The 22919-nt window shown below is 52.2% G+C and overlaps 10 protein-coding genes across 10 annotated transcripts; 4 read left to right on the plus strand and 6 right to left on the minus strand.

The window, feature by feature from the left end:
* Positions 1-76: 76 nt before the first annotated feature.
* CLUP02_08760 (uncharacterized protein) lies at positions 77-2625 on the minus strand (the record flags this gene model as incomplete). The annotated part of the gene is made up of 5 exons (XM_049287742.1): positions 77-1470; positions 1522-1722; positions 1779-1983; positions 2034-2328; positions 2441-2625. 5 exons carry the CDS (start codon positions 2623-2625, stop codon positions 77-79), a joined length of 2280 nt encoding a protein of 759 aa, XP_049144885.1.
* Positions 2626-4364: 1739 nt separating this feature from the next.
* Positions 4365-6712, plus strand: CLUP02_08761 (type I phosphodiesterase/nucleotide pyrophosphatase; the record flags this gene model as incomplete). The annotated part of the gene is made up of 2 exons (XM_049287743.1): positions 4365-6207; positions 6264-6712. The coding sequence occupies 2 exons, from the start codon at positions 4365-4367 to the stop codon at positions 6710-6712; spliced, it is 2292 nt and encodes a 763-aa protein (XP_049144886.1).
* Positions 6713-7079: 367 nt separating this feature from the next.
* Positions 7080-7643, minus strand: CLUP02_08762 (uncharacterized protein; the record flags this gene model as incomplete). The annotated part of the gene is made up of 1 exon (XM_049287744.1): positions 7080-7643. One exon carries the CDS (start codon positions 7641-7643, stop codon positions 7080-7082), a length of 564 nt encoding a protein of 187 aa, XP_049144887.1.
* A 513-nt stretch (positions 7644-8156) lies between these two features.
* Positions 8157-10713, minus strand: CLUP02_08763 (uncharacterized protein; the record flags this gene model as incomplete). Its single annotated transcript, XM_049287745.1, has 3 exons — positions 8157-8191; positions 8279-8844; positions 10160-10713. The coding sequence occupies 3 exons, from the start codon at positions 10711-10713 to the stop codon at positions 8157-8159; spliced, it is 1155 nt and encodes a 384-aa protein (XP_049144888.1).
* A 2502-nt stretch (positions 10714-13215) lies between these two features.
* Positions 13216-13383, plus strand: CLUP02_08764 (uncharacterized protein; the record flags this gene model as incomplete). The annotated part of the gene is made up of 1 exon (XM_049287746.1): positions 13216-13383. The coding sequence occupies one exon, from the start codon at positions 13216-13218 to the stop codon at positions 13381-13383; it is 168 nt and encodes a 55-aa protein (XP_049144889.1).
* A 30-nt stretch (positions 13384-13413) lies between these two features.
* CLUP02_08765 (uncharacterized protein) lies at positions 13414-14795 on the minus strand (the record flags this gene model as incomplete). The annotated part of the gene is made up of 3 exons (XM_049287747.1): positions 13414-13454; positions 13717-13897; positions 14484-14795. 3 exons carry the CDS (start codon positions 14793-14795, stop codon positions 13414-13416), a joined length of 534 nt encoding a protein of 177 aa, XP_049144890.1.
* Positions 14794-17049, plus strand: CLUP02_08766 (translation elongation factor EF-1; the record flags this gene model as incomplete). The annotated part of the gene is made up of 6 exons (XM_049287748.1): positions 14794-14822; positions 14903-15029; positions 15126-15590; positions 15646-15769; positions 15879-16951; positions 17014-17049. 6 exons carry the CDS (start codon positions 14794-14796, stop codon positions 17047-17049), a joined length of 1854 nt encoding a protein of 617 aa, XP_049144891.1.
* An 813-nt stretch (positions 17050-17862) lies between these two features.
* Positions 17863-20650, minus strand: CLUP02_08767 (uncharacterized protein; the record flags this gene model as incomplete). The annotated part of the gene is made up of 3 exons (XM_049287749.1): positions 17863-19323; positions 19376-19638; positions 19687-20650. 3 exons carry the CDS (start codon positions 20648-20650, stop codon positions 17863-17865), a joined length of 2688 nt encoding a protein of 895 aa, XP_049144892.1.
* Positions 20651-21025: 375 nt separating this feature from the next.
* CLUP02_08768 (MAGE family protein) lies at positions 21026-22080 on the plus strand (the record flags this gene model as incomplete). Its single annotated transcript, XM_049287750.1, has 3 exons — positions 21026-21284; positions 21349-21434; positions 21535-22080. 3 exons carry the CDS (start codon positions 21026-21028, stop codon positions 22078-22080), a joined length of 891 nt encoding a protein of 296 aa, XP_049144893.1.
* A 248-nt stretch (positions 22081-22328) lies between these two features.
* On the minus strand, positions 22329-22693 carry CLUP02_08769 (splicing factor 3B subunit 10; the record flags this gene model as incomplete). Its single annotated transcript, XM_049287751.1, has 3 exons — positions 22329-22373; positions 22429-22635; positions 22691-22693. 3 exons carry the CDS (start codon positions 22691-22693, stop codon positions 22329-22331), a joined length of 255 nt encoding a protein of 84 aa, XP_049144894.1.
* Positions 22694-22919: the final 226 nt, after the last annotated feature.

The raw sequence follows: 22919 nt of genomic DNA on the forward strand, positions 1-22919 counted from the left end.
TATCATTGATGATCTCATTAAGTTGCGGTTTCTCCATAGATACTCAAGAGTTTTGGATGCCAACACAAAGATCATTCTACTCTTCCGTCTCTTGCAACGCCAGCGCTTTGATCAAACCGCCAAATCCGATTTCAATGGCATTCGTCATCCTATCAGCGACCAATTCCTGGTTTCCAGAAAACGAACCCTTCCACCGCCCGCCCTTGCCAAAGTATACATCGACGAGAGGGAAAGACAAGCCTTTCGCGCTTTCCTTTCCTCCCGAGCCTTCATTGCGATAGTCTTCAAGCATCGCAGCCATCAGTTTCTCTACATTCTCACAAAACATCTCAGCCGTCCCTGGCTTTATGGCTTCTTGCACATCGACCCATATTGCCTCCCGCTGCGCAAACGTTAGTTGCGAGCCAAGCTCCTCGTCTTGCTCAAATACCAGCAAAGACAACTTGCCCTCGAGCCGCTTTTTCCTTTCGGGAGGGAGATGAATGTCGACAATGTCGATGTGCCGCTGGATCTGCTCTCGCATGCAGTTCATCGACCAGGTGGCCGCTGTCCACTTTCCGACCACAGTGACCCATCGTTCGATTTCAGTCTCTGAAAAGAACGACTGACTTCTGACCGGCGCTTCTCGGGCGGCTCTTTCAGCCGCGTCGTGTATCTTTTCTATGACTTGCGTGAGAGCAATACCAATGACGGCGTATCGTACTTCCCGCCAGACGGTCTCCCACAGAAGGCTCCGGATAGTGTCCGAAATCTTCCGCTCAGGATTTATTTCCAGTAGCAGCACGTGGTGCATCGCGTCCGTTGTCGTGAGTCGCGGGTGAACATCGTACTTGTCATCGAGATTTACGACATCATCCGTTCTTGCAAAGTTGTCATTGAAAGGATGGATGAGCGTCACATTGACAGGCGGCCCCTTCCAATTCTTCGCCATCCGTACAAATTTACCGACAATGGCAAACTCCTGCTTCCCGACGGATCCGATGGTGATGTAAATCATGCAACCTTCGAGGACCCTTGTAAGGTAAGAAAAGAAGTTCCAGAGGGACGCCACACTGTTGTTGGCCTCCTTGAACTGGTCCAAGTCGATCCCGGCGTCAATCATGACCTCTGTCTTCTGGACGAGGATCTGGTCCACGAGTGACGCTATCGCTGACTGTGCTGTCATCCCGCGCGTCCAGATCAAATACGCCGAAGGGACGTGCGACGCAAACTTGCGCTGCTGCTTCTTCCAAACCAATGCGTGCTGCGGATCCGGGGCGTCGCACTCTGCCTGTATAACTTTTGTCTCATGGGAATATCCCGACGGAACATGTTTCTGCTCCATGCTGAACCATTCGATCCACGCTTTTGACGTGGTGACCTCGTATGTGGCTTGCAGCTCCTGGTGGAATCCGGCTTGGACTTCGAAATTCTTGAATAGATTCTTCCGTATCGCTTGGAAGAGTTCTGCTGTAGGGTTTTCGGCGACGGCTAGGACAAGTTAGCAGGATAGCTCCGTTCCCACAACGTCACCTTACGTACATTTGAAAGCCTGGCGCATCGTATGCCTTTGAAGCGGCAGTACAGTCCGGTATCTATCTATGGCGTGGTTTACCATTGCCTGCCTGATATGGAAACATAGCTCTGCGTCCCCGCGGATGTCTCGTTGTGTCTTCTTCATCTTCGCCACTAGTTCTCCATATCTGATCTCAAAGGGTTGTAAAAAGGTCGTCATCGCGCGCTCTGTACTTTGGTAAGTAGTTGGAAAGTCATCTAAAGTACTTAGCTGGACAACTAACTGAGAATACTTTTCTCTGCATTCTTCGCATCTCTTATGACCTTGTCCAGAAACTCAACGATCGCCGCATATAGTTCGGACGAGAACTCAAGCATTCGCGGAGTCGGGTACAGTGCAATGTACCCTCGTATCCTTTCCAGGTCCCGCCCAATGTCAATCATCACATCGATGACTTTGGAGAGAACGTTTGAGTTGTTCTTCGTCACCTATTTTTCCGGTGAACAGATGTCATCTGCAGAAAGTGGTGATCTCCTACCAGTAGTACAAACTTCAGACCGCCCCAGATCAACGGTAGACCTGAGAACTCTGCTTGTGACAGAATATCAAAGACTCCCTGGTAATGATCCAAGCACTCGATAAGTTTCTTCGTCTTTCCCTCCCCTAGCTTCGCCTCTCTAGTCCGTTGTATGTCCCAAGCAATCCGATGAAGATCTGCTTTGGGGTCACTCTGCTTGCTAACGGTACTCTGGGATAGAACTGTGGCAACTTCATCCTTATTGAGATGAGATTGAAGTGAATTTACGGCGTTTCTGTACGCTATCTCGGCTTTTCTGTGATGTCTCTCAGCCAGTACTCCTTGCCAAACCGCTGACAACAATGCAGTTCTTTCAACGGAAGAGCCCGAGTTTCCAACACATAGCCGCCTCCTCGGAGCAAACTTACTCGAATGTTATGCAATCAGCTCCTCCCTCATCTTCTGTCGCATCATCAGAGAAGCGCCGAAAGACCTCGTTATGGGGTTCCCAGCCGATCATTGGGCTCGATTTACTCTTCGGGCTCCCGTCATCGCGGCTCCAAGATGGCGTCCGAAAAACGACGCTGGTGTTCAAGGAGGGAAATCGATACATGTCGCCGGAGCATGTCGGCAAAGCTTGAGAACCAGTTCCCAAAGGTAACGAAAGTTCTCCAAGAGGTTGATAGGCTAGCGGCGTACTGTGTATTTAGAACCTTCATTGGCTGACTGCCTAGGATGCAATAGCTGAAATTCCATTGAGACTTTTGATCCTTTTGAAGATCACCAGTGAGAGACTCGATACGATGAACCCCTAGACCTCCTTTACACCAGAGTTAATAGTAGAGTACCACCACGACTATTCAGGGGGAACCTCGGAGACCTTGACAGGGCCCTCTGACTACATCTGTTTCCCTCTGATTCACGTCTGCAGAACCTGGGGGATCACGAGGCGAGGGTGATGAGACAGAAAGGAGAGGGTAAGCTTATAAAAATTGCTTGTTTTCTCAAGGCCGCCAATCAGTGTGAGCGCAGCTTCCGCGTTTTCCTTGGTGGCGCCGGCTTGTGTCACGAACAGGAACCATGCCTTTTCGTGCTGAGGCTGGTGCTTTTCGACTGCTGAGGCCTCTGACCATGGACTATCGGCGGTCTGGACGCAACAGGAGACACAATATGAGGTCGTATTCCCAGCTGAGGGCTGATTGTGTTACCAACTACCATCATTCACGATAGGCTTTCCGAGGAAGACCTTGGAGACGAGCTCCAACGCCTACACTGAGACGTGTTTCTGACCTCGATTCTTTTCCCGACACGATACTAGTAAGAGGAATGTGACGCCATCCGCCACTATTCACACAGCATGCAAGGATGCCGATATTTTCGAGTATTGGATGGCTAAGTAAGCGGTTGACAAACTGGAATGCTGGTTAATGCGCCTCTTGGCTGTCAGCTTGCTTGAAACTACTACGATAGTTACGATCATCGTAGTACGCTTTTCATAGCGTGATTCTCAATGAGTATGGAAACAACATGAACTTGAAATAGTAGTAATAGCAGTAGCAGTGATAGGAACGCTAAAAAGAGAGGTAAGGTATTGAGCAACAACCTAGTACCTATTGTGTAGGTATCCCACTTGCTCAGCTCTCCAGCCACACGACTTCGAGCTGGTTTATTGAATGTAGAAATTAGACTAGCGCATATTCCAGCCGTGACAGACTTGACAAAGCAGCGGCTTCTGCCGTCGAACTAGTATTGGCTTTCCTATGCTGGTAGAGAGGCCCATAGGCGAGGAACGAAGTCAACAGTGAGAACTAAGTGCTCTGGGTACAAAATTACGCCAGTGATGCTATAAAGTATGTAGAGGTCGTGCCTAGTAGGCGATGCTCACTACGTCGAAAGGCACGCTCAGGTAAGAGAGGCAGATGGACAGAAGTCATAGACTAAGGTGACCCCAATATTGGCCGTGAGTCCGAGGAGAACCCCGGGAATAGAGCTCATTTTAGCCTGTACACCAAGTGGGTCATGCGGACCGGAGCCACGCCGTGCTCGGCCCAGTTTCCAGACTGACGGACCAGTGACAGGTCGAGTGATGGACCCTGAAAACGGGGGATGCAGCAAAGCGGAGCGCCACGTGACTCTATCGCTGCGATAAGCTAATGTTGCCATCAAGGTGGTCCGTCACAGGGGTTCGAGTCCCGGTTGCGATTTTGGGATCCAAAGAAATTAAGTGGAAGAATTGTTCGGCTCGGCGTTTACTTCAAGCAAGAAGAGGTTACGTCTCACAAACATCACGGGTCCATGACCTAGGAACGATCTATACTTCGCCTTTTGCCCTCCGGCACCTCCCGTCAAACCATGTCGATACGCCGTCCCAGCGCAAGGTCCCGGGCGGACCGCGACAACACGAGTCTCCTTGCCCCCGACACGTATGACGACGACGCCTCATCCATCCACAGCACGCGAAGCGACCAGGACAGCGACAGTGACGATGACCAATTGCAATTGCGTGCGCGGAACAGCCGCGAGCTGCGTGCCGCCGACAGTCTAGTCTTTATGGAAGAAGAGGAGATCGAGAATCTCGTAGAGGAAACACGCAAGAAAAAGGAGCTGCAACGCCGAGGATCTGGCCTCGCTGTCCCGAATCCCCTGAAGCTATTTGGTCGAGGCCCAGACGGCCAACGGCCCGGATCCAGAGATGGCTCATCCGAAAATCTCCTTGACGAAAAGGACAGACGCCAACAGCGACGTATGAGGAGGAAACAGAAGAAGGACCGGCTGCTGGAGAAGGCGACCCACGGCGAGGACGGCGAGCTGATGTACGAGATGGAAGAAGGGGCCATGAAGGAGGGGAGCTCGACCGGGGAAAGCAGCGAAAGGGACGATAGCGACGAACTCGATCGACAGAGACTGAAGATTGTGACCAATGCGAAGACCGATAAGAGGAGGACTTGGCGCCGTTGGCTGCTCATACACAGCATGATTGCCGTCGGTTTCGCGATCCTGTTTCTGGTGGCGTGGAAGTTGTCAATCGGCAGTAGGTCAGCACACAAGGCCGAGTTCGTCAGCAATGGCACGGCGCTCTTCGCGCCGACGACGATCATTATCAGTCTTGACGGCTTCCGCGCCGATTTTCTGCAGCGCGGGATCACACCGAGATTGAACGCTTTTGTAAAGGAGGGTGTTTCGCCAAAGTACATGCTCCCGGCTTTCCCGTCCGTCACATTCCCGAATCACTACACGCTGGCGACTGGCCTTCACCCCGAGAGTCACGGTATCGTTGGAAACACTTTCTGGGATCCGGACATGCAGGCCGAGTTCTACTATACCGACCCAGCACGCAGTCTCGATGCGAAGTGGTGGAGTGGAGAGCCGTTTTGGGTGACAGCCGAGAGGCAGGGTATTCGTTCCGCGATCCACATGTGGCCGGGCAGTGAAGCGCACATCCTCGGTGTTGAGCCAACATTCCTCGACAAGTTCAATGGCAAAGAAGTACTAGACAACAAGGTCAGCAGGATCCTCGAGTTTCTTGACAAGCCGGGCATGGAAGACAAGACTGCCAAGGTCGAAGACATGCGCCCACAGCTCATCGCTGCCTATGTGCCCAACGTCGACGCGGACGGCCATAGATACGGACCGAACAGCACGGAGATCCGGGTTTCCATCGAGTCGGCTGATGCTATGATGGATCAGCTCTTCCTGGCTCTCGAGCAGCGCAACCTTACCAACATTGTCAACGTCATTGTCGTATCCGATCACGGCATGGCCACAACAGATACGGCGCGCCTGCTTCAGCTTGAGGACCTCGTTGACACCTCCAAGATTGAGCATACCGACGGCTGGCCGCTATACGGTCTTCGACCGAAGAACCCAGATGACCTTCAGGGGCTATATGATGGCTTGATCGAGAAGTCCAAGACGAACCCTAACTTTGAGGTCTACCTCCGCGACGTCAACATGCCCGAGCGCTACCACTTTTCCAAGAACAAGCGTATTGCACCCCTGTGGATCGTTCCCAAGGCTGGATGGGCTATTGTCACAAAAGAAGAGATGGATGTGGAAAAGGCGCTGAAGGATGGTACGGTCTACAACCCCCGCGGATTGCATGGATACGATCACGAGCATCCCCTCATGCGCGCCATCTTCATCGCCCGCGGACCGGCTTTCCCGCATCCGCCAAACAGCCAGATCGACAACTTTCGTAAGTGGGACCCGCAAGTGTCGTGTCATACTATGAGCTCGGACTAACGTCAGTAGAAAACATCAACGTGTACAACATCCTTTGCGATTCCGTCGGTCTTATTCCAGAGCCCAACAACGGCACTCTGCGCCTGCCGCTCACCACTATGGGTACTCACAAGTCCGAGGACACGCCCCCAGAGCCCGAGGACCCTGTGCCCCCGTACACCACTACCCAGGTCCCCGCTTCTGCCAGCACACCACCAGCGGGACAGTCGGCTACCCCTGATAAGTCCATTCAGGTGGACCCCGTTCCCCAGCCAACGCCATCCGCGCCGGCGTCAAACGATGACGAGAAAGGAGATGATGAAGAGAGCGACGGAGCCGATGAAGACGCCATGCAGAAGGGCAAGGAAGCCATGATTGGAGTTTGGGATTGGCTCAAGGATAAGTTTGGAAAGGTTTGGGACAAGATCAAGGGATCAAAGGGGAATAAGGAATCAAAAGAGAAGGATGGATCGGAATGATTTCCTGTGTAGAATTGGGTACATGATTTGGCGTTCACGGGTGGGAGGCATATTGTGGTTTTTCTTTGATACTCCCGGCGATTTTCTGTATTTTCTATAGACTGAAATCCCCCAAGGTTGTTGTTTCTTCTCTTTGCTTCCTCGTCCTAACCTTTCTTTCCGGCCAATACACTCAGTTGGCATCTTCTGTAGCTGCTCGTTTGATGTAGGTCCAGCCTCAAATTCCCAGGCCCCGCTATGAATCCCTAGCATTAGATCGGGAATTTCAGGTACGCAATCGAGATATGACTTACCAGTGCTAGACTTCAGACTCTGAGGGTCCCCACCACGATTGAAGAAATAAACCTCATCCACCATGGGCCAGGTTCTACTCTAGAAGTAATCCGCCTGGCTTGATCATGCTGCGCATGTTGCCCTTCACATCCGCCTTCTCGTAACCAAAGTCCACATAGTCGCGATGAATCAAGTAAGCGTCAACCGAAGGCGTAAAATTGCGACCGACTTTCTTCACTACGATCAGTTCCGGAACATTGGTGTTAAACATCTCCCCAACTAGCATTTCATCCTCGTAGAAGGGTGACATGGGTTCACGCGTCAACTTCTTGGTCTGAACGAAGTTGGGATCGTCGTCTGTCCAATCCTTTGTGACACGGAGTCCAATGCGAAGAATCCGGGTTGGAACATCGATCTTGGAATGACCGGCAGGAAACAGATCGCTGAGACCATTAGGTGTCATCGTGAGGGGCGTGATGGTAGCCCATTCGTTGCCATAGTGTCCGTCGAACTCTTCGCTGACATGGAACCACACAAACGTATTCTTCTTGATCTCTCGAAAGAGGCGGGTGCTCGGGTGGAAGAGGAACGCGAGCGATGCCTTTTCCATCGTCCAGTCCTCCTTCAGCTGGACAGCAACAGTCCTCTCGATAGCCATAATGACAGTCGATGTTCAATTTTGATTGGATGTGGCTGCAGGCTGGTTAGACTGTGAAGACGGGATGAAGAAGCTACGTATTTACCTGTTCGAAAGTACTGGGAAGGCAGACTAGTTCTTTCGCAGTTGCTGATCTTGGGAAGAGAATTATGTTTGCCGAGAGACAGTGGGTGGGATATTTAGAAAGTTGACAATTTGAAAAGGAGATGTCCTTTTATACTGCCCGGTAAGATGGATGTGAAGGAAGAAAGGAAGGAAGGAAGTCAAAATCCTCTTGAGGCACCCATAATACCGAAGTGTTGCTTGAAAAATTGCGTGGGGAAGGTTCGAATTGAAAAGAGACAGTTTTACAGAATTACGAAGGAGATGGAGGCCACATTAAGATGTGTATTCCAGAGATTGGTTGGCGAAGTATTCAGCAGGAAACCCATAGTGAAGGATACGTATCTTACTCCCCATCCGTATCCTCCACATACACGCGTCTTGATCACTCCGAAAGGCTTCTGGTTACCCCTAATCCAGCGCGGCGTCCTCTCTCGGTCTTGGCTCTGGTTGAGTCTCGGACTGCAGACCAAGCAATGGTACAAATCTAGCAAACTAAACTCTACCCATGTCCAAGAATCAATATCACTTACCGAGAATGTCAACACTGACGCGCAACCAATCATTTAACTGGTTCTTGCTGGTAACAGAACCGGCTGTTTGCAAGCCATACTCGACAAAGTCGCGGGGAATAGCTTGCTTGACACCAGAAACCCTATAGCCCGAATGTTTACCGGCGCTAGGGTAAAGCTTCTTGATCACGTTGATATCGGGCACGTCGATGGCAAAGTGGTCGCAAACAGCTATATCGCCGGCCTTGGAAGATTCCTTCTCAGCCTGAGTGGTATTGGTGCTAGTCTTTGTGCTAGTCTTAAGCATGATGGGCGTCATGCTGTCAAACTCCGGAACACCTGGTCCATAGACCTTGACATTTCGAATGCCGATGCGGAGGAATGGGGTGGTGACGTCGACCCTCGCGTCGACCCTGGGGAGTATGTAGGCGAGGCCAGTCTCGAGCTGCTGAACAGGCCGAATGGTGATGAGGGGGCTGTCAGATAGACCTCGCGGCTTCTGACTTAAGGCGACAGGGGCCTTGGTGCCTGCGGCAAGGCTACGAAAGGGCCTTGTGGTCGGGTGGACGAGGAAGGCGAAACTAGCACTGTATTCGGTTCATTCTTCCTTGGGCCGAACTGTTACTCGAGGAGCGATGTTCGAGGTGCTTCCTGGGTGCTTCGCGATAGGAGTTTGTTCAGGAGGAGGCTCGGAGGCGGGGGACGACATCCTCAATGTGTTGTTGGCATTGGTGAACGCATCCAGGGGAAGTTCTGTCGGCGGGGGACCATTTCTTCAGCGTATTGGAGTAAATATGAGACGAGAGCGCTCGCGAATGACTGTAGTGACTATGACCGAAAGAAGCGTGGGAGATTAGAACCAGATCTAGCTTTGGAGATTTCAGATCTAGTACTTATGGGAGGAGCTCTACGGTTGCCCTACAGGCAGTCTGGTACGGAGGAGAAGCATTATCCCTTACGTTGCCTTGAGTGTCTTGGCAGATGAAAGAACGCCGATTTATGAAAGACCACAAAAAAAGAGTTCACCACTAGTGTGGCTACATCTTTTGGTGCCCATGCTGGGATTCGAACTCCGGTACTCGCTAAGCCTGTCGTCGAGTAGGCTGGTTGGCGTATAATTGATTGTCGACTTTAGTGACCTGAACCGTCGGCCTAGACGGGCGCCTGCTGGCTGGTGACGGGAATGGGTTTGAGGGGAGCTATAAAGGCTTCTTCCTATGTGTACTCCATTGAAGGTGGTGGAGGTAGGGTGTCACGTGTGGAAAGTTCGGTGGTGCCTTGCGATCGAGGTCAGTCGAAGCCTGGATGTAAGGCAACAAGGGCCCTGAGTGAGGCTCGACTGACTTCTATGCGAGCGTAGTCGAAGCTGCTCCCGGCTGTCGCCTTTGACCGCCACTCGCAGAAGAGTAGAGAAAAGCAGCAGCGTCCTACGGAACAGAGACACTATGGCCAGGCCTTTAACACATTGCAAACGCCCTTGATATTTAAATCTGAGAATAATACAACATGGCTCAATCATGTCTTGCAGGGAAGTGTAGTTTCACTGGTCATAAGCTCCTGGGAATTGTAACTATACCACAAACTGGTACTACAGAATGAGGGACCCTCGAAGCCTGGGATTCTGTTGATACATCCTGCTCCGGAAGCCATAAGAGAAATTTCCTGCCTGGCCTGCGAATGTTTTGTTACAACTTCGCTTCTCCTGCCCCTTGAACATCCCATAGAACATGCAGTCATTACCGACTATATCGCCGTTAGCTTGCTGATCTGATTCATCAGCCCGAGAGCGCAACTAACCAAAACAGACGCAAACTAATGCCGTCCCCAGTTCCAAACATTCCGGGGTGAAATCAAAGCTTTGGGCCAAAGGTTCAACTTTTTGGGCCGGGTGGCAGCCCATACCTCACAAGGCTATAAGGAATAAGACAGTGTCTTCTCTGTCCATCGACAGTCCAGCCTGCGCCATGGACCCTGAGAATCATGGGAGGGTGCATGGAGAAGTCCTCGTGCGTGGCTATGTCGCCCTTCAAGAAGATGCCTACTTCTCCAGGAGGATATCGGGCAGCTAGAGCATCGTATTCAGGCACTCTAGGCACGAAATCTCGAAGAATAAAGACTTCAGCGCTGAGATGGGAGACAGGAATCTCGACCAGGCGCTCATCATGCGGGTGTTCGTAGTCCTCCAAGGAATCCCAATGAATACTCCCGCTTCCATTTGCATCCAAGAGAACCGGTAGAGACGGGTAATAGAGTGCGATGTAGACCCATTCGCGATAGTCACCGGCTTTCTGGAAGGACTCTTGTCTTGGAAGCCAGGCAATGGTGTCTTTTTGCAGAACAATGAGTTCTGGAAAGAATAGGCGACCTGAGCGGTCAAATTCGTATCTTTTGCGAATCCGACTGATGGGAGTCCAGTCGCGCTTCAGGACCACAACGATACCCCAGGGGAACCCCATGGCGTTGTGAGAGATAAAGTGTTGATGTGTGCGTTTCGGGAGGAATTGTTCAAAAGCCTCAAGTATCGAGTGATCATACGCAAGCTGCTTGAATGTAAAGCCGTTCAGGAATTAGAAGATGCGGGTAGGCAGAGGTGATGTTGTTTACAGGTAGAATACGTGTCGTCGTTGGATTTGTTGTTGTTTCGTGAACATGGATTTACTGGGGAGAGGATACGCAGCAAGTCTTTCCAGAGCGTTTCAAGCTCAGCACTGGAAGTGACGTTAAGAAAAGAGGCGCTTTCCCATCAATACTCTTGATATGTGACTGGTCAGGAACGACGAAGCATCTGCGTCGACCTCCTGTCTCTTGCTTCTGCTAGAACACCAGAGGCAGCAGCCACCAAAGCATTCTTTCCGAAGCACTTCCCTTAAAAGACCCTGTTGGTTTTGACGAATTTACCAAACTGCAACATTGTATTATCTATTAGAGGATGCCTCACGATGTTACTCTCAAAGGTAGACCAAGATCCTATAGTCGTCCATGACTATGGAGACTGGACTAGCGAGCTGATAATAATGTACAGGACCCTTGAAGCATCGTACTTGCCCACACGACATGTACACCGTCAATGGTTCAAGTACGGCTTCAGATAGCCTAGAGCCGTCACCTCAGACTGCCTCTTCCGTGAGCAGGTTCAAATACCGGCTGCGGAAGTTTCTTTCTGATGAAGCTGTGATGAGGTGTATTACCCTGTACTTATGGAACAGTCTGATTTGCCTGGATAACACAATACAATCGATTGATAGTGCTCGATGCCAAGACCTTAGGCAGCTGGTACCGGTTTGACTGGGAAAGAGACTATTTAGAGCAACATAATAAAAACGGTGTGGTTGGGCTCATAAATTGGACCTCAGGTAGAATTCGTAAACAAGTGCTCTGGCTGTTACATGTCAGAGCAGTTGTGCCGGCTAATTGATCTCCAATGGCTACTCTCAGCACGCCTGATTGCGTTGTACGTAATCACCGGATACTGGAAACCGCAGGAGAAATCGGTTTGATGTCTGAATAAGCTAATAGTTTTGCTGAAATCCTCGCGGCATTATCTAGCTTCTGAGGTGTGGTTGAAGATGGAAGAAGTGGTCACTTGCTAACTCGCAGGAATCACTGTCCTGACAAGATGGTGGACAGGCCAAACAGGAGCTGTGCGAGAGGCTCTGGGTAGGGGGAAAAGCCTGGTTGGGAGTTCTCACAAGTATTCCGGTTGGCTGTGCTGAGGGGAAAGATAAAGTCCAAAAAATATAACACGTCCTTTCATCGTTCATCTGCCATCCTATAAACTGGAAACCTCCATCTCTTGCATCCACACTCTATCTCCTGATCTTCCAACGTCAAATCTCTCCAATTTTGTCTTCCACTAATTTGACCTCATCACCACAAGGTAGTCCTGCTTCGCAAGCGTGACGGAAATTGGAGAGCATAAAAGTATAGTCCACGCCAGCATTTGCGCGTATCAGTGAGGGGTAGATGTCCTCAATTGGTATACCGACTCTATCTGCTTCCGACACAACTTCATGCCTGGAAAGCTTTCTCGCAACTAAAGCAGAAGGTGCAGCCACTCGGTGGTCTAAACACCCCAAAGATGCAAACCCCACGATAATGTTATGTATCATCTCGTGAGTTCTCGGGATCGGTCGACGTGGTACGTTCGTATTTCAACTTGCCCTCGATGAAGTAGACATACGAGTGACAGAGGCAAACCGTCATATTCGAAGAACCGAAGAAAGCCGGTAGTAGTTAGAATCTTCCATGTCCAGCAAAGCTCTGTAGGGAGTTATCGATAGGATCAGGGCTTAATGGTATCGCTTGGGGTAGACTGCGTCGAATTAGTCGTTCCTCGATTGGTCCCAAACTTTGCCAAGTCAATTCCTGTCATGTTAGTCCAATGGAAATGGGATAGAAGTGATCTTCGCAGTAGAGCAATTTTCAAACCTGCGAAACACCTTGCGACTCGCTGGCGAAGTGTCGTCGCCTGCCCCGCGAGTCTTCGTCGGATGACGTTGAGGGTGGTCATGTGACTTGCTCATCGGCCTGGTGGGGCCGGCGGTTTCCGACGCCGTCCGTCGCCACCGCCGTCTTTTCTGTTCCCAATTAAGAAATGTTGGAAAATGGCCAGCAGGGGCCGTAACAAAGATGCTCATCAACTTAGCCAAACTGCCGTGGGATATGGGCTGGTTTAAACATCATTCATGAAGGATGGAAGAGCTTTGTCACGTGACGCTAGATTTTTTTGTGTCTCGGAGTTCAGCCCTTCTTATCGCAAGCGCAAAAAGGCATGGAGGGGCATGGCATGGAATACCCCTCATTCTGCTCTCGTTTTTTTTTTCTCTTTGTGGCTCGGCGGCGCTTCGTGTGAGAGAGGGGTCTTGCGCATGGGCTGGGGCGGGCGATCGCACTCGTCTTGGTCTTGTTTGGTCCTGGCGCCCCCCCTCCTACGTGTCACTGCACCGCGTTGTCCGTTTATGCTGCTGCTGCTGCGAAATCTGGTCGGATGCCCGATAGATTCTCACTTATTCCGGGAGAGAGACGCCAACGCGATGGCAAATATGCATGCAGCCGCGATACTACCTAGCTGTCCTGGAAATCTCGCTCTGGGAGAACGCGAGAGGATGAGGTTAATTGTCCCTTGACGGGCGGCGCAGGCGCTTAGAACGGGTTGTTTAGGTACCTTTCACCTGCACGTCACCCTTGAGGCCAGGATCTGTCGGACACCCATGTCTGTACACTTTTTTTTTTTTTTTTTTTGCCTCTTGTCTTTCTGAGATCAGATTTTTTCCAACCCCGCACCCCGTCAGAAAGCCGCATCAGCCACATTTCTTTTCGGAGTTAATGCACCGACCATTTGTGTGTGAGAGAGAAGAAGATATGGATGGGCCCGCTTGGGTTGGCATTCCCTTGACCGATGAAAGAATAAGCAACACAAGGAGGATTTACAATGCCCCTCGATGGTCGATAATTCCTACGGAAACCAAAGGCAGACAAGGACCAGCCCCACGGAGGAGCCTTGGTTTTGAGGTGGGATGGACCATGGCGACGGCGACGGCGACCACGGCCCCAAACCAAAATGCTACGAGGAGGGGCCCCGAGCACCTGTGTCACCAAAAAGGTATGCAGGAGAAGGCTGTAGCTGTGCCAGAGGGAAAACTGCCAGATACGTGACTCATGCCGAACGATTGGGTTGGGCACACACTCTGACGGTCTGACGGTCCAAGAGAGAGAAAAAAAAAAACCTGGGCTTCGTCGAGGGGCAAGGAGGGGGCCCAGGTTGGGCTGCGCGGCAACCTACCTTGTGTGTCTGACAGGGATTGGGCGGGGTGGAGGGGCAGACCGCAGAGTTCGAAGCTGTGGATGTCTTATCGTTGGCAAAGTAGATCGAGGTCACTCGGAACAAAGCGCTCCCTCTGGTGAAAATTTTTGTGTGTGTGCCAAACGGCGCTGTGTGTCTGTCTGTGTCTGGCCGGTGAGATATGCGTGTGGATGGGACGAAAAGAGAGAGGCACCTCTCACTTGAGACGCGGCCGATGGTCTGCCTCAAGGTGGACTCCGACGCTGGAAAAAAAAGATGAAGTGGCCCGACAACGAGGGGAAAGACTCAGGCAGGTCCATATTGCCCCTCCTTGCCTTCCCAAAGAGAAGGCGGCTAGCTAGTGCCCGAGGGAAAATTTGATCGTGATGAATGCGTTTGTTATTGTTCATTACTTTAGCTGGGCTGGCGATTCGACGAATTGACATCACTGGGATCTGCAGCAATGAGGCCTGGAGCTTCCACGGTGGGGTCGATAGGCCAGGATCGTTTGCAGCGCCCCCCGCGACACAGAGAGCGCGGTGAGAGCTGCAGAGTGCCCCTCCATGCCCCCTTACCTGTGACATCAACATGCCATCCATCCTGTTGCCTCAATTCCTGGGACAGCAACAAGAGCTGGATAAACGTAGATTGGGCTCTTATGAAGTTTTGAGGCAATGAATCAAAGTCGAGAATAGCGATTCTGTTGATAGGAATGAACATCAGAAATCGTCTACGCAGCTGGAACGGTATAATCATGGTTAGCGACGATGAGCTTTACCGCCCGTCGCATGCCTTAGGCGCAGGAAGGAGAGGCTAAAGGAGGGGTGACACGATACGTACCTGCCTGGAGCGGCCCCGCTTAGTTCGTGCCGTGGCGAGACTGAACCAAGGTACAATGCGCTACTTGTCCGTGAGCCACGATCTGCTAAGAAGCCATCTACACTTGGAATAAACAACAACCACCCAACCAACCACAAAAAAACTGAGCCTGTGAGTGAAAAATTCTACCTTAGGGCAATTCGTTCAGGCAAGAGCCTTTGACCCCACCTTCCTGCCTTTCCATCCCTGCAGACTTCGGCGGACTAGCCCACTCCCCCTCCCACCTCTACTCAACCCACTTCGACCCTCTCACACTCCCACTCCACCACCCAACTTTTCCACTCACAAACATACAAAAGCCTCGCTCGCCCACCAAAGCAAAGCTTTCCCCTCCTTCTTCTGCTCTTCGTCGTACATACCGAATCCAAATTTACGGATCACCTGTGCAGTGAGTATTCACCTTACCTCACTCACCTACTCTTCTCACACATCAACCACATTATCGCGAGAATCATCACTGACTCGACGACTTTGCAGCTTTTACCTTTCAAACACACAACTCGATCACATCCCACCGCCAAAATGGGTAAGGAAGAGAAGAACCACATCAACGTCGTCGTTATCGGCCACGTCGATTCCGGCAAGTCGACCACCACTGGTCACTTGATCTACCAGTGCGGTGGTATCGACAAGCGTACCATCGAGAAGTTCGAGAAGGAGGCTGCCGAACTCGTTAGTAACACCTTGTCCAATGGTGTCATTATTTGGTTTGCTAACTCCCTCACAGGGCAAGGGTTCCTTCAAGTACGCGTGGGTTCTTGACAAGCTCAAGGCCGAGCGTGAGCGTGGTATCACCATCGACATTGCCCTCTGGAAGTTCGAGACTCCCAAGTACTATGTCACCGTCATTGGTAAGTTCAACTTTGACATGGTATCTCTCATTTCGAGGAGCGCCTGCCGTTCTTCGATGAGCGAGATCAAGTTTTTTTTCGCCTTCAGTCGCTAACCTCAACTAAATAGACGCTCCCGGTCACCGTGATTTCATCAAGAACATGATCACCGGTACCTCCCAGGCCGACTGCGCTATTCTCATTATCGCTGCCGGTGTTGGTGAGTTCGAGGCTGGTATCTCCAAGGATGGCCAGACCCGTGAGCACGCTCTGCTCGCCTACACCCTTGGTGTCAAGCAGCTCATCGTCGCCATCAACAAGATGGACACCACCAAGTGGTCCGAGGCCCGGTTCGAGGAGATCATCAAGGAGACCTCCGGTTTCATCAAGAAGGTCGGCTACAACCCCAAGACCGTTGCCTTCGTCCCCATCTCCGGCTTCCACGGCGACAACATGCTTGCCCCCACCACCAACGCTCCCTGGTACAAGGGCTGGGAGAAGGAGACCAAGGCTGGCAAGTCCACCGGCAAGACCCTTCTTGAGGCCATTGACGCCATCGACACCCCCAAGCGTCCCACCGACAAGCCCCTCCGTCTTCCCCTCCAGGATGTCTACAAGATCGGTGGTATTGGAACAGTGCCCGTCGGCCGTATCGAGACTGGTGTCCTCAAGCCCGGCATGGTCGTCACCTTCGCCCCTGCCAACGTCACCACTGAAGTCAAGTCCGTCGAGATGCACCACGAGCAGCTTACCGAGGGTCTCCCCGGTGACAACGTTGGTTTCAACGTGAAGAACGTCTCCGTCAAGGATATCCGCCGTGGCAACGTCGCCGGTGACTCCAAGAACGACCCCCCTCTGGGTGCCGCTTCCTTCAACGCCCAGGTCATCGTCCTTAACCACCCCGGTCAGGTCGGTGCTGGATACGCCCCGGTTCTCGACTGCCACACTGCCCACATTGCCTGCAAGTTCTCCGAGATCCTCGAGAAGATTGACAGACGTACCGGCAAGTCTGTTGAGAACAACCCCAAGTTCATCAAGTCTGGTGACGCCGCCATCGTCAAGATGGTTCCCTCCAAGCCCATGTGCGTTGAGGCCTTCACCGACTACCCCCCTCTGGGACGTTTCGCCGTCCGTGACATGCGCCAGACCGTCGCCGTCGGTGTCATCAAGTCCGTCGAGAAGTCCGCTGGCAACGCTGGCAAGGTACGTTCATCCAACTCATCTCACTCTCATGTCTCTCCATCAACTAACATCATCATCACCAGGTCACCAAGTCCGCTGCCAAGGCTGGCAAGAAATAAGCGATCTGACTCACCAGGGTTGGTTGCTGAGTTCGCCCACGGCCTCACCGCTGTGGCTCACTCACTCCTACGGCTTTACGAATTCCCTTTGCGTGGCATGAGGACATTATGATATGGCGGAAAGCACGAATATCGAGAGGAAGGTTGGACCGGATGATTCTACGTCGAAAAAGCTTCTCATGATACGTGCCTAGTAGCACAAAAATAGAGTCCTAGAAGTGATTCCCAAGTTAAAAAACAACGTTCCAAAATGCTGTGACATGAGGCTCTCGTGATGTAATCTTCATAGCTCTAAGTAACCTCTCATCAGAGACGGGTACCCTGCTGTTAAAGTGCCTGACTGATCATGGCAAGCCTATTCTCCTGTCGTGGTGCCAGTGAGGCTTTCCACCGTGTACTAAGCCCAAGTATGGCAGTCCGGTCCCGAGGCTTTCATTTGCTTCTCCGCATGCCACCGTGACACTGGACCTGAATATGGGCCTTGCCTGTCCCACGATGAATGCTGAACGATGCTCACTTCAATCATTGTCTTTATCTGTTCTGAGCCGCAACTCTCTCGAGTCACTGATGCCTTCACTGGGCAATACTAAGTAGTTAGGCTGACAAAAAAGTTTCAAGGCGAGCTTCTGCCTCCCAAAGCTAATTACTGATACTCAGAAAGGAAGGCATTCGCGCCTTCACCTTCACCAAAGACCGCCCTCACCGCGTTTTTAGTAAACTGTGCCTAACTCTCGGTCATACAAGCTTCAAGTAATTAGGCTTTTTATACATCAGCGATAGTACAGTTGATCTACAATTATTTGGTGCATGATTTTACAAGTCATCCTTTTTTGGGGTCTCAGCCTCGCCGCCCACAGAAGTCTCAGTCTCAACGTCCTCGTTGGCCGATGCTTCAACATTGTTGTCCACAGGAGTCTCAGCTTTCCCATCCTCTGCCGCTGTCCCCTCTGCAGCTTCTAGCTGCTCCGCGGGAACATCGAGCTCACTCTCACCAACAGTCTGCTCCTCTCCAGCCTCCGCGACCTCAATCTCCTCGACTGCCGCCGCCGTCGTGCCTTCAACTTCCTTGAATTCTCTCGCAAGATCCCTCTCTCCGATCCACTTCACAACACCGCCTCTCACAAAGTCCTCCGCGATGTCGAGGTACTTCCTCGCGTAGGCCTTCTGCTCGTATTTTGACAAGCTCGCGTCGGCAGGTGGTGGCACTGCCTCAAAGTTCATCTGAGAGCGGCGACCGCCGTGCAGACCGGCCTCGATACTCGCCAACTGGATCTTGTGACCCTCGTAACCCACCTCAAGAGTCCTGCGCATCTCGAGACCGGCAAACATGTACCTTACGGGCCCAGAAACGCTGCCGTCATCCTGGGCGAAGGGAAGACCCGACAGCTCGACCTCGGGCGGCGGGCGCAGGCGTCCTTCGAGGAGATCCAGCTTCGCGGCCTCAATGTACTCGCGGAACGCAGACGTATCGAGGGCCTCTGGTGACATGGTGGACACCAACGGCTGGGAGAGCCGCAGGTCAACGGGTTCGGAGGGGTACGCGACGTCGGTAAAGGTCTGGCTAAGGGTAGCGACGAGGCGCTTAGGAGTGGCGTCCCACGCCAGGGGGCCTTCGGGTAGGTCGTCCGGAACTGTCAGGTGGAGTTCAAGGAGGTCGGGAAGGTCGTGGGCCGTTTCCTTGGCCATGGAGGGGTGAGGCCGGAAATGGAGGAGGAGGGTAGTTATGATGGGGGTTTCCGGATTCGCAGAGGTGACTGACTCCACGATGGGTGTGAGACCTGCGGGAGGCGGAGAGCTAGGTGAGAAGATGTGGTTCTTGGTTTTGGCTGCCTTGGCGATTGAAAAACTTCCTTCGTCATACTTGTGGAGTATTTGGCCAAAGGAAGCGGTTGTCGAGACGTACGGCTTGCTCCAAGGAGCATCTGAATCCAGAGCCGGGGCCTCGGTGGTCAGAGGCAAAGGCAAAACGTCGCCCTCCGTGATGGTGAACGCCTTGTCGGTTAAATTTTCTCGGCCGGCTTGCTTCACCCATCGAGACCACTGTGTAAGCCTCTCCTTCCACGAGAGCTTCTCGTTGCCGCGAGGCTCGGCGACAAGTCTTGCCTTCTTCACATTGGACTCATGTTTCAGGGCGATGGACTGTTCTCTCGGGAAGAGGGCGGAATGTAGCAGACGCTGAACAATATGGCCCAGTTGTTCACCCGTTTCGTCTTGGTCTACCTGTTCACCAAAGGCGACTTCAGTGTTCCCGTGTTTGATCCACGACACCTCAATCTGCTCGGCTGTTAGTTGTAGCCATAACTGCAATACGACGAGTTAGACGCACCTCTTTACGCTTTTTACGGTCGATGAAAGTATTGGTGAGCTGCCCCAAGTTCCAGAGTAACTTCCCGTCGACCTCGCTATTAGCAAGCCAATCGGCTTTGAAGTTCTTCACAATGATGGATTTGGTAGCTTCGTCCAGCCTCTGAAGAATTGCCTGTGTCTTGGCCTTGGTGGCGTTAATCTTTAATATCGAATCCGAGATGTCAATGGTTTCGCCTGGATCAAGATAAGCCTCCCTGATGGCATCCAGTCGCTGTTCTTGGTCTATTTGCATGTTAGACAGCACCGCCGTAGCTGGGTCGCATTACTCACTCGTAAGTAGCGCAAAGAACCGCTCATCAATCCGCCCACTCAAATAACCTTGGCCATCGACAATCTCTCTCATGGTCAAGCGCCAGGCCTCCAGCATGAGAGTCAATCCCAGCCTCTCCTTGGCCGAGCCATCGATTTCGACGCTTGCCACGGGGGTCCAGGGCGTCAACACTTCTACAGAATCGTAGAGCTGCTTCGTCTTCTCCTTGGGCGGAGTAGCAGCTCTCGCGTTCGCACGGCTTACATATGCCCTGAGTTGGGCAACTGTGAAGCCATTGATAAGCACATCAAGCAGCGTATAAAAGTCATCGTACGAGACAATGGGATCGGAGGGCCGGATCTCTTCAAGGTTCGACAGCGCCTCCTCCATTGTCAAATCCTTGTCGTCAGATGCTAGGCTCTGGCTGATGTCGAATGCCTCGGGAATGAGCTCTTCAACGGGCAATTGCTTAATATTCCGGTGGCTGCGTCTCATGTCGCGCATGACAATCGCTTGTGCCTTTTCTCCCAGTATATCAACGTCCAGTGCCTCAGATTGGAGGTACACACTACGATTGCCAACGCGACGCCTTGAGACTCGGTCGAGGGGGTCTTCGCCGATGTAGTATCTTGTCAAGAGAGGGCCGCTTCGCTTCATTGGCCCACGGGACAAGGTGGGAGCTTCCGGTTCGGTTTCGATCGATGCGCCATCTCCTTCTACTATTTTGGGTGACGTCTGAGAAGGCTGTTCTTTCGTAGATGAGACGTCCTTCTCAGGCACCTGCCTGCTTGGCGGTTCTTCATCCCTCCCTTCTGAGATTCTGGTAAGGCGCTCCCATGCTGATTCGGAACTATACGTCCGTCGCTCGAGGAGCTGGGTTCGAAAAGGGGCGATTCGGAGTGAGCTATGAGCTCTCGGTCGGTCGAGGATTCGTAATTGGCATCGCAGGCATACACCACGAGTAAACACTACTCGCGAAATCATTTGAAAGAAAGAAATGCAGAATAACGCTGTATGAGCATTCACATGCCTTTGCGAACATACAACCATGTCACTCAGACCAGAGCTCCCAAATTTTTGCGACGGGAGCTGGGTGCGATAAGATAAGAGATAAGATAACGTGGCACGAACCTACAGGTGCGAAGGGTCTGAAGTGGCACCGCGAAGACCGCGTCCAGTCGCGTCAGATTGCAAGTTCACCGAATTTTACCTACCAGTACAGTCGAATGGCCTACGCTTTGGGTTTCTTCTAAAACTGAATTGAGAATCCGCATTTTTAAGATTCCGTTGTCAGATTTGGAGCACCTTCGTTCCATTCAGAGCCAACATGCCTCCCTCACAAAGGAGGAGACGACCCGTATGCCCCGCGCTAAATCCTCAAGGCTCGCACCAGAGACTAACAGCACCCAGGTTGACGACGAAGACTCAGACGAGGACCCAAGATACCCGAGACAAAGGCGCAATAATGACGAATCTGCTGAAGAAGAAGGATCTGAAAATGGTGCTGTGGACGCCGAAGCGAGCGCAGAAGACCAACTTTCGAAGAAACTGGTGCGATATGCGCTGGCCTGCGAATTTTCGCGAACGCCTATCCGTCGAGATGGTATCAAGGAGCGAGGTACGAAGATACGATGGGCTCGTAGCACTGTGAGCATTACTGACGGTCGCTTCAGTACTCGGAGATCAGGGTAGAGCATTTAGGAAAGTATTCGACCTAGCGCAACAACAGCTCCGCCTCGTCTGGGGCATGGAGCTGCGAGAACTCGCAGTGAGGGAAAAGTTCACCATGGCGGAGAAGCGACAAGGCAAGTGTCATCTACGACACGACGTCATTTGGCAGCCCCCGCTAACACCGCGCAGCATTAAAGTCCGGCTCCCAAGCAAAAAGCAGCTCAGGCGTCTACGTCCTATCCTCGACCCTTCCCTCCCAATACCGCTCCCCGACCATCCTCGCCCCCTCAAAAGCGCCGAGCACCGACGCCGAAGCATCGTATGTGGGCTTCTACACCATGATCGTGACCATCATCTTCCTCAGCGGCGGCGAGCTGTCTGAGCAGAAGCTACGGCGGCATCTGAACCGCCTCAACGCCGAGGCGAACGTGGCGGTGGAGAAGACGGAGGACGTGCTGAAGCGTATGCAGACGCAGGGCTACGTCGTGCGCAAAGTGCAGAAGAACGCGGGGACGCAGGCGCAGGACGGCAGTGAGGACATTACGTGGCTCATTGGCCCGCGCGGGCTCGAGGAGATTGGTGCCGAGGGAGCGGCGGGCATGGTGCGTTCTGTCTGGGCCGACCAGGCTGATGCGGACCTGGAGAAGAAGATTGGGGCGAGTTTTGGGATTCGCCCGGCTCAGGATGGGGATGGGGATGGGGATGTGGATATGTCACAGGCTGAAGCTGGGCCCTCGCATTGAGGTGGTGTAGCGGCGTAAAGACGGAGAGGATGTCCATGATTAGTGAGGAAAATTTCGGTGGAACGGGATACCCAAGAAGTAGCAAGCATTCCGAGCGTATGCGTTATGAACGGCCAAAATTGGCAAATGGATTTTTGAGGGTGTTTAACCCTCCATTACTGGTTCCTAAACACAATGACCCCAACGCCAGTGCCCTTGTAATCCTATATCTTTTTCAAGAACCATGCCTCGATAGTCGTCGCTGGTCGTTAATCTTCGCGTTGTGGTGGTGGACCGGCAGGTTGCATCATTTTCTATGAGCAGTTAGAAAGCACGTCTCGAACCATCTAGAATTAGGCTTCAACATACCCTGATTAACCTCGCGCGCAGAAGCTGTGTAGGCTCGTTCTCAGCCAAGGCCATGTACGACAGCATAGGGGGGTGGCCGGCGATGGATGAGTAGGTGTCGCGGTAGATATTGGTCTTCCACTCCCAACTCGTCGTATCGGGGTGTCCGGTGCCAACGTACTTGGCCTGGAGGCGCTCGAGTTCTTGCTGGTTGCGGAGTTTGTCGGCCTATACACGAATCCTGTAAGTTGGTTCTCGAGTTTCAGCGGGGATGTCAATATACCATATTGTCTTGTGTTGCTGAAGAATGTGGATGGTGTTTACAAGATTGTAAAGCCTCAATGCACTGGACTGTCTTCCATGGATGCGCCGGCTGAAGCTCGGCAGACGTTCACCGAATGAAGCTGGCTGGAAGGGACGTGCGCGCTTGAGCTGCCTTCACCTTGAGGACCCACTCCTTTCCAACTCAACCACGGACTTCCCAGTCTCCTTCAACTACTTTACATCTCAAC

Source organism: Colletotrichum lupini, chromosome 4 (assembly GCF_023278565.1).
Source record: "Colletotrichum lupini chromosome 4, complete sequence".
NCBI lineage: Eukaryota > Fungi > Ascomycota > Sordariomycetes > Glomerellales > Glomerellaceae > Colletotrichum > Colletotrichum lupini.